Source organism: Mus caroli, unplaced genomic scaffold (assembly GCF_978045245.1).
Source record: "Mus caroli unplaced genomic scaffold, Mus_caroli_1 scaffold_10, whole genome shotgun sequence".
Classification (NCBI taxonomy): domain Eukaryota; kingdom Metazoa; phylum Chordata; class Mammalia; order Rodentia; family Muridae; genus Mus; species Mus caroli.
The window spans coordinates 111,358,280-111,379,034 of NW_028227265.1; the positions used below are offsets into that span (position 1 = coordinate 111,358,280).

The following is a 20,755-nucleotide window of genomic DNA, read 5'->3' on the forward strand; positions in this document are numbered from 1 at the left end:
GAAATGTATAAGAATGTACTTATCTTCTTTGTCTCTGAAAACTGTGAATCTAACTCTTATAAATGAGTCTCATTTGGAAAAATCAATTAACACCAACAAGGTCCTTTTCACTAACAAAATCTTGGGTACCTAAAGAGCCAGCATTCTGGCTAATTTTTCACCATGCCCAAGGAAGGCAAACATAATCAGACAAAGTGTGTCTCATCTCCCCCCAGAAGCAGCTATATCACAACATTTGGCTTCAGAGGCAGGGATGACTGGGGGACAAATGGTAGGGGCTGAGAGGATGGTGTGCTAGAATTTGCTGCCAGCCCATTTGGGGTTACTTTTCTGACTGTGCAGGAGCCATAATTCATCCTCACTCCAACCTCTGCAGTGTAACTGGCCATTCAGTTTGCCTTGCCTGGCGGGAGGCACCTTCTTGTCTGTAGTGAAATCAATCCTCACAACTCAGGATCTTGTGATCCTTGAAACAGAGCACTGTTCAAAACTTGGTCTTCTAAAAGCCAAAACAGCAGTGGAGAGATTTGAAGGGATGTACTGTGCTGAATTCTTTCTAAACAGAAAGCTCTAGATCAGTGGTGCTCAATCTTCCTAACGCCACGACCCTTTAACACAGTTCCTAATGTTATGGTGACCCCTCGCCCCCACGACCATAAAATTACTGTTGTTGCTTCTTCACAGTTGTATTTTTCTACTGTTATGAATTGTAATGTGAATATATAATAAGCAAATGGTCATAGGGGACTCCTGTGAAAGGGTCACACAATCCCAAAGGGTAGAGATCCACAGGTTGAGAACCACTTCTCTGGAGGAGGTACCCTTCAGTGGTGTTCTGTTTTAATCTTTCCTCCCTCTGCTCATCTCTCCTCATACATTTTCCCTCCCACCTAAAAGTAGCACCAAAGGGACTAAGGCAAAACTCCACACACCAGTGATTCAGGAAGCATAAATTTACATGTATGGCGAACATAGATGAGGGGGTTGGCTCCCTGGAGCTGATTATTCTGTTTAAAAAACAACAAAACAAAACAAAAACAAAACAAAACAAACAAACAAAAAAAACACCTTAACTTCAATTTTCATTCTTACTGGAATTAAAAAAAAAGTTCTAAAGGAAAATAAGTTTGTTTCTTAGCTTTGTTTATCAAATGTCAGATAAGTTCTTGTCTTTACTACAGTGTTTGGGTTTGAGTTATGGTTTTGCTTTGTTGCTCCCTGCTAGCTTCAAATTAAAATCCCTCTGCCTTGGTCTCCCAAAGTGTTAGGACTAAAAGCATGTACCAGCACACCCAGTTGGAAAGATGTGTTTTTCAAGAAGACAATCAGATGCCAAGTTGCATGTGTTTATATATCCCTTGGCCCATTAAATTGTATTTAATAAATTTCTTCCTGAATTATGGCTAGACATAAAGGGCAAAAGCCTTTCAAGATATTTATTGAAGACTGCCAGTAAAATGGTCATTTATTACAAATCGGAGCATATTCCGCTATGGACAGTACCATAAACAATTTGGATGAGTGATTTCAAATAAAATTTGTGTAATAGATCAAATACAAAATTGGATCCTGAAGATTTTATCTTCAAGGTTTTATCTTAAGAGGAATGTTTGGATTTTTATGTTTTTAAAAGAACACGAAAGCAAATCTATGTTGGCTGGGTCTTCAGGTAGTCAGGATTTATTAGCAGCCTAGGTTGCTAGTACAATGGCGTATGGCCATCAGTCTCATTCTGTGTCATATATGTTTCTGTGAGAACTGCATTAGGAACAGTGATTTGCAGGATGCTGTATGTTCTATGTGTGCAAGGTAATTAGTGTGTTTGTGAAGCCATGTTAGCAATAAAAGCTGCCGAGCATCCACTTCTGCTCTTGGGGATATTAACATCGTCTAAGTTCCAAGCTCAATGCTGTTTATAGTAAAGACAATGGCTTGCATTACATTTGAAGAGCAGAGCTAAGAAGCAACCTGGTAAGTCTTCATAGGCTAGTGTGTCTAGGAAGAGTGTCAATTCCATGCTATAGGAGATCTCTGTTTGAATGAGGGTCTACTCTCCAAGATCTTAAACTATCACTAAAGAAAGGAAGCTAACAGAAGCTACAAGATCACTTCTTCAGCACAAAAGAACACAGATATCAGAAGAGGAGAAAATGCTGAAATGTGGATTTCATGGGAGAAAAGCAAACAGTATTGATGTAGCCTCAGTCAGTTATAACAAAAGTGAATGGAAAAAGACCAAACAAAAAGCATGTGGAAGTGAACTAAGGTACCTTTGTATGTGGAACTCATGATCTAGGACATGGGATTCTCTCTATTGTAATAGGTACAAGCACAATTCTTAAGTACCATGTGATTAGTCTCCCTGTGTCCATCCAGTTAAGCATGTGTTTCTGTCAAAGAGCACAGAGTCCTGTGGGGAAACTCAATTTCTACAACCCACTGTGTGCAGAATCCATATGGTTAATGCCGTGCCAGGCAACATCCAAGGGCTGTGAGCTATAGTCTGGCCTTCATGAAAGTGATACATTAATTACTGGTTTATATAATATTTTCCTATGATGATAATATCTACATGCTCCATGTTTGGAAGCATGTTGGAAATTTAATAGACATTTCCTCCAATCATAGAACTCATCGCTCATGCCACAGGGTCTATGGGGACTGATGTGAAGTCTTGTATCACAACCTAGCCTTCACCAGGTGCTGTACACTGGTACTTGGCATAGTTCTTTACCCCATAATCTGTGAAGAGGCTGATTATATACTGTTCTTATCTTATGGTATATCATCTCACCTCTTCCTTGATTCTTACTCAAGCTGTTCAAGGAAGTTAGGTGCAGAGCATAGCCCAGAGACAGCATTTAGGACAACATCAAATTCAATGTTATTGTAAACCTGTGAAAAATTGCTCTGAGACATGAAATTTATGAAGAGTACAAACATGAGTAGGGTCAGCTATGACTACTGCTGTTTGTAGCACATGATTAAAACAGGAAACAGATAACAGAAACAGCATTCATCTTGCTGTTTGTCCATTTATAGTGCATGTATGGAGACATTTACATAATTTTGCTAAACAACTGTAAAAACTTATAGCAAAACTTATTTATTGCTTTTTTGGAAAAGCCACTGAATGTTTCTCTGTGGGGGAATAACTGAGGTAGCTAGTGGTAACTTACAAAATGGAGTTATGGAAAATGCAAATGAGCCAAAGCCCAGTGCTCAGTAGCATATTCCACTGCTAGGAGCTAAGTGGGGACTTTATAGATACTCTGATACCTCCTAGGTCCTTGGTTTTTCTCTACATGATTATGGAAAGAAAACACAATTTTCAAAGAAAATAGTTGTTAAAAAATAAAATGGGGCAGTCTGCTGAGGTGCTTCAGCATGTAAAGGATGATTCCTATAACCATGTTTTTACAACGTACATGGATTGCTCATTTACAGACCAAGGGGGACAAGGCAAACTAACGGCATGAACGTGGCTTAGAGCATGAACATTGGGCATGAACACCATAGATGGCCATGCTGAGCCTCCCTCACAGTCCCAGAGGATGCCTACCTGCAAGGTATACCCAGGTTCACACTGGAAGGACAGCACATCGTTCACCATGTACCGGTCTCCTATCTTGATGCCATTGCTCGGGAGAGCAGGTTCCTGGCAGGCAGCCAGGCCCACCGCTAGAAGGACACAAAGACAGATGTTGGGAATAGGGAAACGTCAGCAACACTTAGCAACAGTAGCACGAGTTTTGCTTCCCATGGCTTCCTGTGGAAGCAAACAAAGGTTTTCATGCTTCCTCTTGCTGTTTGACCAAAAGGCTTTAAATAACATTAGATCAGAGTTGCAAGCTAATTCTTAAGCAGTATCTCAATTCATTTCCGTCATGGAAGGGATTCAAGATTTTCTTAGGAAAAAAAAAAAAAAGGCCAGTTCCACATTCAGCATAAAGAACCCAATTTTAATACTGATACAACCCAACAACTGTTTCCTGCTGCAGGACACCCCTGAGACTGTGTGTTCTTATCCTTCTCTCTCAGACATTCTGAAAACTTTACAAGTTTGTCAATTTAGGAATTTCCTTCTCTCTAGGAAAAGACACATTAGAACAAATTCATTCTCCTTGTCCCTTTTTCCCACCCCCAGCAACAAGAATCTCCTGGCTGGCACAGTCTTAGATTAACAGGGCCAATATTTATTTAAATGGTTATACACTGGTCCTTTCTTTAGATTAGAACTCCCTTCATTTAAAGAACTCACAAATTGCAATAGAAATTTATCATATACTATTGAACTCCAAGCCAAAGTAACAGAATAATTAACTTAAAGTAGCCATATCATTCTATAAAGAGAAAGTATACAAGAATTGCATTTCATAATCTAAAATGTACATTTTTTTTTACTTTCAAGATTTGAGTTTTATAAGATGTGTACATTCGGATGATAGATCATGTGGAACATAGACAATGGTAACTGGGTGAATTTAATTAGCATTCTATTTTTACAGTCAAGACCTGGCTGAGTATAAATATTGACAATCCTTTTTCCAGTGTTCCAAGAAAGAGAAGAAGGCCTTCCTCCCTTCCTCAGGTGAGACTGGTATGTCTTCATGTAATTTTGCTCTTGCTCTAAAGCTTGACATGAATAGATCATGCCACAGATGAAGGAGGCTTGAATGGTGGAGGCACCAGTTATTTCTGAGGCAAATAGTCTTGGTCCAGCAGGGTCATCCTCCATTGAGCATCCCTACCAACTCAAAGCCCTTCTGCAGAGTTATCCATACTGTGCCAGCTGTGCTGCATCATCCCTTAGGATTTCACACACACCAATACACAAGCAATAACAAAGCAAGGATGAACGTGAATGTCAGCTGCAGTAGCAACAGGTGGCTGGCTCCACCTAGGTCTCACTCACATGGGCAGTGGATCTGGTTCCCCAGCTCTGAACACGGGGGTTTTAGAAAGTGCAGATGCTATCAAAGGAGGTTCTGTATGTGATTAGCATAGCCACAGATAGCTACTTTCTATGCTGATCTCTAAGAGAGCCCTCAAGCTGATGACCTCTCAAACACCTAAGCCTTTGGCTGATCCAGCTGCACAGGTAGGTAATGCAGCTTCTATAAGATGCTAGAGAATTTTCTCTACTCTGTGAATTGGAAGCTGCAAGCCATGCATCCTAGACCATCCAGAGATCAGTGCCTTTCTCTTCCCCTTATCCTGAGTGGAAAACAGAGTTGAAATGCTATTCCTTCCTAGTGGGATTGCTCATCTGAGACCCTCCTGCTGAGATCTGGCTGGTACATGAACTTGTTGGCATGCTTCACATCATGAAATACAGCTACTGCACATGACAGAAGTGGCTATAAGATAGGTTATAGATTTTTCCTAAGTTGAAATAATTTTTTTCCGTAAATACCCGTTTTTAAACTATAAAACACAATCTGCATTAGCCAGAAATATGTTGTATTTCTAACACAGCATTTCAACTCATTTAAGGTTTTTCATAGAAGATAAAACTACCAAACATAAAAGAAGCAATCACACAACGGATAACAACTACATTTATAACCCATACTCTAAAGATTCATCATAGATGCATATAGCTTTTTTTTTAAATTTCACTCAAAAATATAACAAAATATCACAGGAAAAATATATAATTAAAGGTTTGAGTACTAGAAGGTATAACTTGTGATGATTTTACAACAACATTGTTTTGGAATAATTTATGTTTTCAAAAGTCAGGGCCAAGAACAAAGTTTTCAATAACACAGAATACTCAAAATTAAATAGGAAATTTACTGTGATTAAATTGGTAAAGATATATTGAAATTAAAATGATAAGGAATAATATCAAATCTCAATAGCTGAACTGACTCCATTTCTGCATGCTGTATAATATGTTTTCCTTTTAATACAGTTTCATAATACATTGATTTATATGCAGTTATTGTATATGATTTGGTTTTCATTTTCTCCTTCCTTAAATTGAATACTAAAATATAATTCATCCTCTGAAAACGATAGCATTGATATCTATCACCACAGGAAATGGACCTTTGTTTATAATTAATATCAAAACACAAAGACAGCATTATTTTCTTCAAGGCAAACTGTGGTGAGACTGAGATATCCACATAGACAACAATGCTTGTAGAAAGAAGCACTGCTGTGCTTTTCCTATACCTTAGCATCCTTGTGTATATTGGAAACTAAGGATGCAAACTCTTAGTGTATGTAAGAATGGTTTTCAACTCTCTCATTTATCTGGTTATTTGTTTTTAAAGATGTAATAATCAAGCTATGAAATGAAAGTGGTATGACAAGCATCAGGCAAGGTGGAGTTCAGTGATGAGTCTAAGCCAAACAGGAGCATATCAGTCTACATCAGGCTAGGAAGGATGCTCTTTACCTTGCACATTGAGATGGAACAGTAATATTTGACTGGACTATATCTCATGTTAAGCCTTGAGTGGCTACATCACAGAAGTGATGGAAAGCGATATAGCGGTCTGAATTATTCACTTAGATATACTGATGTCTAAAAACTCCCTAATCACAGCAAGGACAACCTAAAGACTCATTAAGCTGGACATGGTGTTAAAACATGCCTGTTAGCTCAGCATTGAGGAGCATGAGGAAGAGGCATTGTATGTTTGAGGCCACCAGGGTGTATAACGAATGGTACTTGGTCTCAAAAACAGATAAATAATTAAATGTAAATTATTTTTTAAGTTGGATATTTTTAAACACAAAAGATTGATAGGGGAGTTCCAATCAATGTTTTAGGGGCAGCAACATCCAGGAAGAAGAGACTAGAAAGTTATTTGCAAGATTTTGGGCAGAATTTTTATCCTTATCTAATGATGGCGTACTTACAAATAACATCATACATGATGATGGGGAACACCTGATGAGGAATTTTATTGAAAGGTGGTCCATGAGCAGCCAGATTCCTTGATCTTCTTGGAGACAAGGTGAACATGGTTCTCAAAATACTGAAGGACATGTGGCCATTTGTGTTGGCATGGCTAACACATTAAAATGTTTTATAATTTATTATCCATGAATATATTTTGTTGTCCAGTCTGATGTTAAGATGTGGACTTCTAAAATGCACTGATACATAAAGTTTCAATTTGATTTAGAATGTAGAAAGGAACTTTAGTTCCCATGAATCTTGACTATAGAAGCAAAGACCATGAAACAAAGCCATTAAAAAGATAAGTGTTCTAATTTGACCAAAAGTAGAGTTTAATGGCTTGACCTACTGCTTATCATAAAATGTGAATGCTATCAGGCCTTCAGACTACATTGTAGCTGCTCTTCAAAACCCAGCAGGAAAATTCACAGTGAGTTCACTTGAATCTCAGAAGTGGAAATTATGGACAGCACATGCCAGGCGCATGCTTTAAGATCAAACACATATCTATAGCATAACCAGGAGCTCTGCAGAACTTACAAACTCAAATGACTTCAAATGGCTTTTGTCAACTGAGAATTGCTCTCCCAGCCTCTGGCATAGCTTGTAGTCTTTACAATTCACACGTTAACATGAGCATGTTACTCTGACTGAAGAGCTGAAAACTACAATAAATCTAATAAGGAAAAAAGGAGGGGAGTAGGAAGAAGATCCAAATGGAGAGACTCAAATTGCAGTATTTGGCAGAGAGAAGACAAAGTACAATGTTCTTGCTTTATTCTATTGTGATAAAACCCTCAGACCATAAGCAATTTAGGGGAACAAGGGATCTATTTGGCTTCTACTTCTAGGTTGCAATTTATCATGGAGGGAAATAAGGGCAGGAACTAAAATAGGAACTCAATGCAGAAAACATGGAGGAGTGCTGCTTACAGATTCACATGTACTTATGCTCAGCTAGCTTTCTTATTGGTGGTCCCATGAACACCCAGGGGATGGTGCTACCCACAGTGGACAATCCTCATGGACATATTCTCAGAACAACTGGATCTAGGTAATTTTTCAACAGTCTTTCTTAGGTAAGTCAAGGGCAGTGGCTCTCAACCTTCTTAATGCCCAGGCCCTATAGTATAGTTCCTCATGTTGTAGTGACCCTAACCCTAAACATTTTGTGTTGCTACCTTATAACTGTAATTTTGCTACTGTTATGAATTATAATGTAAATATCTGATATGCATATGGTCTTAGAGGACACCTATGAAAAGGTTGTTCTACACAAACTGGGTTGAGACCCACAGGTTGAGAATCACTGCTCTAGATCATGTCAAGTGGACAATTCAAGCTAATTAGGACATAAACACACACTTATACACACACACACCAATTCAATACATGGGTAGGTCATCACTACACTGTGTGGACGGAAAAGGTTATCTGTTAATTTTGAAAAGAAAAACAAAAGTTAACCATGCTGTATCATAAACACAAATGTTTCTTATTGGCAGTGTTTCAAAATAGAGACATTTTTAGCTTCATGAGGTAGTAACCAACATACATTCAGTAAGACCCAAACTGTGAAAATTTAATTTTAATTTTTCCCCTGACTGGTGATATAGGGTAAGACAATTTATTGTGAAGTTGCAAAGCTTCTAGTTGCTACAGGTCATGAAGGTGGGCAGCTGGTACTAGGTCAGAGGTATCTCATGTATTTTAGATTGATGATATTTGCAGCTGACAAATGCTTATGAGATGTAGCACTTTTGTAAAGAATACAACATTTATGATTAAACAATTGTTCTTCTGTATAATACAAATAGACATTAATTCAAATTTATGAGTTGTATAAGTTTCTTTGAGGCAGGTTCAATTGCTCTGTATATAAGCTTGGCCTAGACCTCTCAATCCTTCTGCTTCAGCCTCTCAAATGTTGGGATGTCAGGTACATATCACCATGCCTGTTGAAAATTTCTTCTCATTGAATCTATGTCAGCTTTGTGTATCTTAAAACAGAAGTTTTGCTGATGACCCATGATATCACTTAGTTAGGGTTTCTACTGCAGTGAAGAGGCATCATGACCATGGCAATACTTATAAAGAAAAATATTTAATTGGGGCTGGCTTATATGTTTAGAGGTTTAGTCCATTTTCATCATGGTGAAAAGCATAGCACATGCAGGTAGACATGATGCTGGAGAAGGAGCCAATCATAGCACATGCAGTCAGGTATGATGTTGGAGGCAGAGTCGAGAGGTCTGCAATTGGACACATAGGCGCCAGGAGAGAGAGAGAGAGAGAGAGAGAGAGAGAGAGAGAGAGAGAGAGAGAGAGAGAGAGACGGGACCTGGCCTGAGCTCAGAAACCTCAAAGTCTAACCTGAGTGGAACACTTCTCCAATTAGGCCACACCCACTCCAAGAAGGCCATACCTCCTATTCCTTTTAAAGGATACTACTATGATCATATGGGGGCCATTTTCACTCAAACTACCACAATCTCACTTTAAAAAGTTGCATAAAGGTTGTAACCATGTGCTGGTAAATGGACCTCAAAAGAAGTCTGAACTTTACTTAGGAGAATCTGGGTAGGTTCCACAGAGGAAGAGAAAGATGAGTAATATAATCACACTGATGTGTCGCTCTGTATACCTAGACTCTTAAAAACACAATCGTTAAAAAGCAAAATATATAGAACCAAGGTATTTATAAATTCCATTGTTAAAATAATGGACCTTAAGAGAAGCTACTGCTTTATTGAATGTCTAGAATACCATCTGGGCCCAAGAGCCCACATGTTTTCAGTATTGACACAAGTAAGAAATACTGCTTTTATTTCTTCCAGAGTTTAGATATCAGGCTTCTGTAAAGTCTAGAGATTGTGTTTCTAGCATCCATGAAAGAAGTTGAGTAATGTATCTCCCTTGAAGGGACACAGAGAATAACAGCATTTTAATGACAAAAAGGACTGATGCACAGATCACAGACAGACCTTTTCTCACCTTATTCAACCCTAGGTTTCCAAGCATTCAGGACCCATGTAGACTTTGCACAGTACTTGGGAAGCACTCATTGGCCCAGTAACATCATCTGTGGAGCCATGGTTAGTGATGTATTCAGGTAAAGTTTGTGTACATCCAAAGCCAAGTGGCATTAAGTAATGAGTCACCAAGCTCCACAGCACAGTTCTACTTTTATGTTGAAGTTACAGTTGATATCACATCACATTCCTCAATTTCCAATCAAGAACCTATGGAGGCAAACATGTTCTCCTCTTCCTTCTCCTTCCCTTGTCCCTCTTCTCCCTCCTCCTTTTCTTTCTTCTTCCCCTTTTCTTGTTTTCTATTGTTATGGGATGAGTATCTGTCTGTTTAAAGTTCATAAGTTGACAATTTTTAACACCTCATATGATGTAAAATTGGACCCTTTGGAAGGGGACTACAGTTGGTTCAGAATATCATGGGTCCTCACAATAGGGTCAGTACTATTATAGCAAGAAAATTTGCTATGAAAGCCCTGCACAGAACCTGAAAACCTAACACAAAGGTCTTCAACAGAAGACTGTTAATACCATGAACTTAGACTACTAGCCCCAGAATTGTGAGAAATGAGCCTGTGATGCTGTGTCATAATAACCAACACTGGTATAAACCATTAGTGTACATCTATCATGAAGCACACCACATGGGGCAGAGTAGTCTACAACTGTTATTTAATAGTATATAAAGAGGTGACAAATTTGGCCTAAAGAATCATAGTCACTACCTGAAAAATCACTCTTCCTGCTAAATAATGAACTCCCATCTTGTAAGATTAAAGAGCTGATGCTATGAAACTGAGTGTTCTTCAGTGACAATGCTTTAGCAAATGAACTGAAATGAACAACTTTGCAGTTGCCAAAGACATACATCTGAGCATAGTCCCACTTTGTAGGAGAAAACGAAGCATCCTACTTTCCTACTTTCCACAGGGCCACTAGGTGGGTGTGCTGGTTAAATTTGTCACACTGATGCATGAAAGGGGAAGATGGCTAAAAATACAGCCTTGCCAGCTGTCCTCGCCATGGAGCTAGATCCATCACAAATTCCGGAATCGCTCCACTTAAGCTTACTAGAGCGACAGCTGGTTCAGAACAGTCAAACCATTAGACTCAGCTAGGGTTGTTAAATGTCAAACAGTACACTTGAACTTTTCCTCAATTACACAAAAATAAATCTACCCACGTGGGCGCTCACTGCCGTGTCAGGGATTCTGAATAAGAGGGCCAGGCTTTGTCTGAAACCACAGTCTTGACATATTTCCATTGGGGTATGTTATTTTAATAGGGGAAAACCTCAAATAAAATGTAGATATCTGATATGTGGATTTAATATAAGCTGAATGAAACTCCGTGTTCGTGATGCTTCTTGCTCTATTTAAATAAAAGTAAACAACTCTAAGATATTTGGATTTAAGTGAAATCATTAATACCCATAGACCAATTGGCCAGACAGTTATATTCAGTGAAGTAAGATAATTCATTAAAATTATCTGGAATTCCAATTAATTTATGTTATTCTAATATCTTATAACATAATATCTGTCATGCCTGTTTTTATTTATTACTACTTTGGTTAGTTTATTGCATTAGTTACCTTTCTATAGCTGTGATAAAACACCATGACCAAGGCAATTAATAGAAGGGAAGGTTTGTTTCAAACCACCCCACGAAGGATTCAGCATCTTTATATATATATATATATATATATAATATATATATATATATATATATATATATATATATATATATACAATGTGTGTTCTTTTTTTTTAATTAGGTATTTTCCTCATTTACATTTCCAATGCTATCCCAAAAGTCCCCCATACCCTCCCCCCCACTCCCCTACCCATTCACTCCCACAGCCACCCATGAAATCTTCCCTGATGTTAACACAACTTAGTATACTTGCCCTAAATATGAATTCCTGACCCAAGATTTACAGTGAGGTATTATACACAGAAATTGTGGTACTGTGTACTTAAAATGTATATTTTGATCATTGGCAATTTGTATGTGTTCTATTTATAGTCCTCAAGATCTGAGGAGACATGATGCTAGATGTGCTTTCCTAAAATGTAAGCATCTATGTTACTAAAAACTTCTGGTGATGAATAACTTTCATATCAGAACAATACATTTAATAATATGACACACTGGATTCTGATATTACTTAATTTCCCATGAGCATATTTAAGACATTTTCAGTTCTTACCACAACTTCAAGACAAATAATTTGACTGTGCTTGCTTGCTACTTAACTAATTAATAACTTGGTAGTACAGTAATAAAATAAAAGTATTAGGTTTTAAATATATTTTCACTCTTTAAATATAGTTTGATGTTTATGAATATAAATGTAACTTTTCAATTAATTAATTTTTCACTATTGTTTATGAGTTAGGGTCATATGTATTCCTGGTTGGCCTCAAATTCTCTATGTAGCAAAGGAAGGTTTTAGACTCCTGGTCCCTCTTATCTCTAGCTATGAAGGCTGGGATCACAAGTGTCCATCACAGCCAGCTTATTTACATTTTTAAATAATAAGTTATATCTGTAAGTAATCAAAATAGGAATCTCAGATCTCTGCTCCCTATAAAGACACCACCAGAACAGACATGCCCAGAGGCCCATGGTCCAAGTGTATATTGATCCCATCTAGTTAACAACCAAGATTAACCACCATACGTGGAGATTCCCAAGAATTGGTAAACCCTTGGTAAATAAGGTTTCAACTACCCTATGTCTCCTGTGCAGTAATAGAAGACTCAGAGCAGTTTCTACATTTGTAAAACCAAAACACATTTGCATGTTAAAATAATTAAGTGATATTGCATTTAAAACAGAGTATCAGAAACAAAATCTTACCAAAGTGGGTCCTTTGGTGTCTTTTGAAGTATTTACCACAATTGAACATTATTATCTGATAATTAGTTTATATAAAAACAAACTGACGGTCAAGGCCATTCACTGGGTTCTATAGACTTTAAAAAGAAGGAGATGTTGTGGGATACATACAAGTGTTCATGATTTTGTCTTTTATTTCAACCTGCAGTATACCATCATTCTTTACCCCAGGAACCTGTTGAATGGCTTCAGGATGCCCAGTAAATTCAGTAGCCATTGAAGAGTTTCAGAGGCCTGAAGGTGATATAAACAGGGACCATAACTATCTTACCAAGTCTACCTATGGAGGGGAAATAACAGAAGCTAGTCATGATAATGAAGGGTATTCATAACCAGTGATGGAGGTGAGTGACTAAGGAGAAGAGGGTGAGGCCACCATCTCCCAGAAATGGTGAAAGAAGGCATGGGGTGTGTTCTGTAAGGCTGTTCCAGGAGAAAATGGTCAAACAAAAGTTAGTATCTATTAAGTCACAAGAACACTAGCAACTGCTGGTGTTCAGGCAGTCACCTGCTCGTGTGGATAACTGCCAAGGCTAGAGAAGAGAGGAAGACAAGAGATTTTATACTAGAGTTAATGATTACTGTAAGCAGTAGTCAGGGGGCCAGCTACAAAGTACATGAAGGACTCTGGGCAGCAGGTGATTTTATACAGACATCTAGAAAGAGGGCTCAGTTTCATAAAATCCACCTGACTTTGTTCTCAAATCTGCTGGGACCTGGGATTCCAAAACACTAGCATGGAACTATGTGGAAAATTCTAGTCTTTGTTCAGAAGGGTAACTGGAACTGAATTAGATGGTACTTTTGTGTTGAACTTCATGTTTTTTTTTTTTTTAAATTCTCAAAGATCACAAGTAGGAACTAGTCAGCTTTAATTAGTCAGCTGTCCTTTGGACAGCATGCAAGACACACACACACAGAGAGAGAGAGAGACAGAGACAGAGACAGAGAGACAGAGAGAGACAGAGAGACAGAGATTGAGATTCAGAAGCCTGTGATTATCTGGTAGATCTCATCCTCTATTAAATTTTCAAGGATGAGAGAAAGAAGCTAGAATTTACATCACTTAGAAGATGTAAAGTTCCTCAATGCAGTTAGGATATAATGGGGGAGGTGTAATGATTGGTCAGTATTCAGGAAAGCATTTCTGGTAGAGACCGAAGGATCCTAAAGCAGGTTGTGAGAATATATATTTTTTTTAATTTTTACAGAAAACCTTATACATCAGTGAATGATTAAATAGAGATCAGTCTCTGAGAGGTCAGATGGATGGTCTGGTTTATCACATTGATAATATGTTTATTGACAGCACCTCTCAGGAGGGATGTAGAACTCATTACAAGGAACACAGAGAACTGTCTAGAGCACTGGTGTACAGGGAGGGTCTTGCACAAGCTCAGTCTACCAATGATGTCTGGGAGCTTATGAGTATTACTAATATAATATCATCATTGAAGTACATTTGTAATTTATACACATACACATTCATATATACACATACATATATATACACATATATATGTGTATATATATTTATACACACAGTTATATTTATATATACATATACATATATGTATATATTCATGTGTATATATATGTATGTATGTAGAGAAAGAGAGAGATACTAAAGGACTTATTACTTCAAAAGAGTTAAGGTCTTTGCAGAATTTTAATGCTTCCCTGGGACCATTCACTTAATTTTTTTGATCTCAAGCAATTTAAACACTTAAAACACGCAAACATTGCTAAAAGAAAAAAAAATCAGCAATTTTAAAATACCTAATACTTTAAAATACTGAGAGCAGTGTAGAAAACCCCATCCATTTGAACTATAGGAATCTGAAAAAGAAAGCATCCCTGGTTATTTTTACAAGAAGGAACTGACATATAAAAACACACCTTTCCTTAACCCATTGCAGCACTGAGGTACCTGGGTAGCCTCAATTCTAATGGTCATGCCCTGCCAATGGAACAGGAGGCATAGAAGCTGTCTGCTGCAGAGCCCTAGAGAGGTAAACCCTGAGTAAACAGATGCTCTGCATCATGACTGTTACCATGCACTCTTGGAACAGCATGTGCTGTTCAGAGTGCCTTCAGAGGCTAGTGGTTTGGGTTAATTATACAGTGTTTCTTTGGATGGAGGCCTAGGCTTCATGGAGGTAGGGAGTTCTCTTTGGATATACAAGACACCCCTACACCCCTTGGTTCAGGTTTCAGTATCAACAGGCGTCTTGGTCCTCTTCACCTGAGACTTGGGCTTATGTGTGGAATGAGTACTCTTAAAATGGGGATATCTGTGCAGTGGCAGTTGGGGCTCCTGGCCTCAGGGTCTCAGTAAAAAGTATTCCTGGCAACTTAAGTCCAGAGTGTTTAGAGGGATAAGGCTAATTCTACAAATACTTTATAATACCTGTTTTCAAACAGGCATGAAAACTCAGAACAGATGCCTGAATTGCTTTTAATACACAAGTGATGTGAGCTAGAAAACCAGTCCCAGCCACAAAGACAACAACCCGGAATAGTCCAAATCCAAATGGAGCATCGTATTTGGTAAAGTAAAAAGCGAGCACACTAATTAATTGTGGTCTTGGATTCTCACATAAGGCCTTGGGTTCCTGAAGAGGTTCCATTTCAATGGGAGATGGAAGGAAATTGGTCTCTTTTTTAGAGACTCATAGTGACTAAGAATATTCTGGGATGGAGACAATTATGCTAATAGTGCTATAGTACATGTGCAAAGTAGATAATTATCCCCAATAATCACAGACTAATTATGTTACCAACATCTCCTTCCCCGAAAGGAGAAAGGAAAGCCAGAAACTGTAAGAACTTCTCAAGAGCTAAGAATGATGATCAGTTTCAACAGGGCAAAACTATTAATGAACTGCTTAACACAGTTTTGAGTGAAGGTTTCATTCGCTATTTGAGAACCTTCATAGGATGTATCAAAGTAGAAGAATTTTCCAGAAGTATTCTACATAAATAACATTTGCAGGATCGTTTTACACTGTCGCTAGAGTAGTCCTATTCACATAAACTGGAACACACTTGCATGCAAATGCCTGTAATAAGTAGGAAGGCTTAAGTAGAGTGTGAACGGGGCCTGTGGTTGGTAGCTGCTGATGAATATTTATCATCAGCTGGAATGTGGCCTTTTGAAAACATATGCATTACACTCCAGCAAACTGTTTATCTCAATTTTTAAAAATCACTTATTGAATCTAACCCACGTATTTGCTCACTTGCAACTGCTTATTAGAGGAGATAATGCCAACATCAAGCCATTTCAGAGCCTGAAAACACGTCCCGAATAAACCCCGCTTTTCTTGGAAATTCATGCTTCACTTTACAAGGTTTACCCGGATTACCCAACACTGCAGCGGGGGTTGTGAATATGACTGTTGTTTTCCCACGTATCAGACTATTAATGCAGCCTCACATCCATTTTTACAAAGGTTGACCTCTCGTCTGTGATATTTCTTTGCAATTAAAATAAATAACACACAAACACAGGCTCAGAAATGCCAGCTCTCAGCTAGGTGAACATCTTTGAGAGTACACAAGGAAAACCCCATGGTATTATTTAGTGATATGACCTCCTCTGTTTCAGGATGCTAATGTGAGTATCTGTTGTCACACAAGGCTTCAGTGATGTTACACACGGGCTGGCCTGGTTCCTAATGCAAGTAGCCTAAAGGCACAGTCAGTTCATCTAATTATTCCAGATACTAACTTCTGGATTGCTCTAGCAGTCTATTGTTTATAGAAAATACCCTTCGTGGAGCCTATGTTTTTAGTCAAATTCAATTTTGTTCAGGTCTTAGATGGAGTTTTAGAGGAACCTGATTTCACTGTTTAATGCAAGCTCAGTTTGCTCCTTTAAAGAAGATGTTCCTATACTCCAACTGAAGCAGACGTTGATCTTACTTTTGTACTCCAGGTGAAAGCCGGCGGCAGCAACGCTGATGTCCGACTGGAAGTGCAGGCAGAGCTGGTTGGAGGTGCTGTTCAGCAGTGCAGGCACTGTGGTACCTACACAGGAAAGAGTTACAGCTTTAACACAAAACAGGCAGACACTACAAGTGTCCAATACAGAATAGCATATCCTAGGCTTCCAAGTACCCAGAGCTTGTCTATCATCTGTTTAATTTGAATGTTGAAACCTTGGCAACTTGTCCAGCTGTCCCATTTTGCAAGACAGTTCAGAGAGACCTTAGAGCTAATGCCACTTCCTCCAGACTGTACCTAGTCCCCTGACCTGCACTCTGACCAAGACTAATGACAGCAATCACTCCATCTCTATGTATACCCCCAGGCTAGATAAATCCCATATGTTATGTTGTTTAGTAAAATCAAAGTCAACTTCAGAGAACATAACTGCTGAGTTCTGTAGCTCTGGGAAGAGTTCTTGCTTTTCCTGGAGTTATCTTAAGGTGGGAAAGAGTCTTAAGCTGTGGAGCTCTTGCCTCTCAGCCCCACATGTGCTCCTCCCCCAGCACCTTAGTGCTAGGAAGTCAAGTAGTTCTAAACAACTAATACATCTCTTACAGATGACACTCTCAACTCCTTGTCCTGAATTTAGCCTACGCACTGAGGTGCCCTTCTTATTCTGAGATCCTCTACTGTAGTTTTATTTCCGCACAAGTCAAGTCAGAAAGCTTCCTGCACTTCTTTCTCTTCTGTCCTCATCCCCTTCCACACTGGGACCCAGTCCAGCATCACTGTTTTTACAAGATGAGTGTGTGAAAGACAATGGATAACAGGAGATTTACACAAGATAAAGACATCTGCTGGTCCTAGACTTGGCTATCCCATGTGATAAGACTAGGAATGACATTAATGGATGACAAAGCTGGTATATGGGAAATACCTAAGTATGGAGTAAAACCTTTTTGCCAATCTTGGGCTGCCCTCTGTAATCTCTCATTGGATTTCCAGAAGTTCACCAAACATTTGGACACTTTATCTAATAATGTTGGTTCATTGCCCAAGCAGGACCAAATCATTTAAAACATTCTATATGGTAAACAGAAAAAAAAAAAAGAGGCAAGACAAGGGAACCCCCATATCGAGTGTGTGTGTGTGTGTGTGTGTGTGTGTGTGTGTATGGTGTACACTTTAGGAAGTTAGCTTGCATTTTGAGATCTGCTCCTCAATCATTTCATTTTCCTCTAGATGCCACAGGCAATAGAATTCAAGAGGTGAACAATCTTTAAGATAAAGCACTAGTATAAAATCCACAGAAGACCACTAAGTATGTGTGTGGAAAAGTCTCTCACAGAATGCTTGCAGGTTCAACCCTTTGATGCTTGACTCTGAGTTTATAGAGTAGAGGCAAAATGATAGATGGACAGACAGACAGATGATAAAGCTAAACAGATGGATAGATGAGAATTGTTTAACACTGAGTGGCCCTGGGAGAACTGTCTGTGGGTATGTCCTCCCTGGGTAGGTCCTTTTCCTGGTCCAGCCTCAGTAAGGGTAAGTGTTGGTCATAAGCTATCTAGCAGGGCACTATAAGGACTCAGAAAGAAACAGAGATGGTGGGGAGTCATAGAGGAGAAGGATGCTCACTGTTCTGTTTATTGTTCAGTCTCAAAGTGTTTCTAAAACACACACACACACTATATTGACTAGCGCGATGACTTATGTTGAAGAAGTACCACAACATTTATAATCTTTGATCTTGCATTCTTGTCACGTGGCTGGCACATGAAGAGAAATGATATTAACTGTGGATGTAATAGCCTCCCCCACGTTTTCATCCCATGGTCCAGACTACATGGTTTGAGTTATCTGACACTGGGGGAATCTTCCAGTGTTTGCTTCCACTTTTTGCTCTGCTAAAGTAACTACTGATTCTATAAGGAAACACTCTTCTTGGCTCTCACTGTTCTGGTTGTGTTTCTGTTACTGCTCTGAAATACCCTGCTAGAGAGCACAGCAGGCCAGGAATATTTTATTGGACTTACATTTCCAGTTATAGTCCATCATTTTGGCGAATTTAACATAGGCATTCAATATATCATCTCTACAGTCAAGACAGCAGAGAAAAATCAAACAACCCACCACATCCAAAATAAAATAAAGAAAAAAAAATCCACAAGGAACTTTGCTTGGTTCTGCTTTCTCTTCTCTATAGGAACGCGCCTGGCTTGAGAAATGGTGCTGCCTACCTCAATTAACAAACCAAGACAAGGTCCAACAGACATGCCCCATAGGCCAACCTGACCCAGCCAGTTCATTAAGACTTTTCCAGGTGATTCTAAGTTGCATCAAATTGGCAGTTAAAACTAATCAGCACAGCACCACAGGGCTCCTACCAACAGAGAATCCACAACTTCTTACCTGCTACTGAAACCACACCAGACTACCAGTGTTTCTTTTTCAAATTCAAATGTAGGAATTGACTTTGGAAAGTCTGGTTGTCTTGTCATACATTCTACACAAGTTATCTGTGAGTTCCCAGCTCCCAGCTTAAGGATGTGCACATAAGCTTTGCTTGACTCTTTCTTTCTTTCTTTCTTTCTTTCTTTCTTTCTTTCTTTCTTTCTTTCTTTCTTTCTCTTTCTTTCTTTCCTTCCTTCCTCCCTCCCTCCCTCACTCACTCCCTTCTTCCTTCCTTCCTTCCTTCCTTCCTTCCTTTCTTTCTTTCTTTCTTTCTTTCTTTCTTTCTTTCTTTCTTTCTTTCTTTCTTTCTTTTTGGTGTTTCGAGACAGGGTTTCTCTGTATAGCCTCGGCTGTCCTGGAACTCACTTTGTAGACCAGGCTGGCCTCCAACTCAGAAATCTGCCTGCCTCTGCCTCCCAAGTGCTGGGATTAAAGGTGTGCACCACCACCACCCGAGGCTTTTTTTTTTTTTTTCCTTTTTTTGGATGCTTGACTTTTTCAGCTACTGTACAGCAGACTCAGAAACCCACTCATATGCCAGGCTCCAGGGTGAGTTAATTCCATCATTTCATGCCACCTTCATAAACTTGAAGGTATTCTGACTCCATAAAATGAAACCAGGGTAAGTCTTTCACTTGGATGAGCTAATGGGTGATGGATATGACATCGGTTTGTGAATTCATACGTTCTTTTCAGATGAAAGATTATAATTCCTGGTATGCCAATCATGAAATCTAGCAGCTATTTATCATATGCTTCAGGGGGGTTATAGACAATGGGTCTATCATCGCCAGGCCACCTCAGGATAGAGAGGCTGCCCTGCATCTTCCACACTCTGGGGCTAACTTTGGATCTTCTCAGGGTAGTCTAATGGCAGGTACTTATTCCCCCCATGCAAAATATAACTGAGTGATTTCTTAAAATGTTGCCGCAGGCAGAATATTCTGATCACATTGTTTTACGGTGACCCAGTTAGGATGACACATAACAAAGGAAGCTGCAAAATTTTATTATTGTCCCTGCAGAGTCTACTCTCAGTATACTGATATTTGCTTTCCTTTAATTCCAACTGTCAGATACAAGTCTGCATGAATTCTGCTCTATTTTACTCATTTATAATTTATAACCTGCCTGCTTCTAAAAGTGATTTTTTCAATGGCTTACTAAAAAAGATCTACATACATATTCCTACCCAAGCAGAAATGAAAAACCAAAGCACTGAATTTATCAAAGATGTCAATCATTTTGTTTTGAAATATGTATTTCTTATGACACCTAGTTCTTATTTATTTTTATTAACCAATTAAAATATTTTAGAATCTGCTTTATAAATACTCTTAAGTATCATAGGAAAAAATTCTTAAGTATTGATGGTGCTCTTAAAAAAATCCAAACTTTGGTCTTGTATAGCATTTTTCTTCACATAACTTAGATTTTTTTTTTATCGAGAATTTCATGCATGTCTACAATGACATTGGATCATATCCAATTTAAAAACTATTCTTCT

The 20,755-nt window shown here is 38.6% G+C and overlaps 1 protein-coding gene across 1 annotated transcript in view; it reads right to left on the bottom strand.

The window, feature by feature from the left end:
• The window catches only part of Csmd1 (CUB and Sushi multiple domains 1), a 1,626,901-nt gene that overhangs the window by 135,560 nt on the left and 1,470,586 nt on the right, over positions 1-20,755 (bottom strand). Inside the window, exons 37-38 of the mRNA XM_085844142.1 lie at positions 16,786-16,890; positions 3,563-3,681 (exon numbers count right to left, since the gene is read on the bottom strand). Of these exons, the coding sequence (XP_085700268.1) occupies positions 3,563-3,681; positions 16,786-16,890 (224 nt within the window). The remainder of the gene's footprint in view (positions 1-3,562; positions 3,682-16,785; positions 16,891-20,755) is intronic.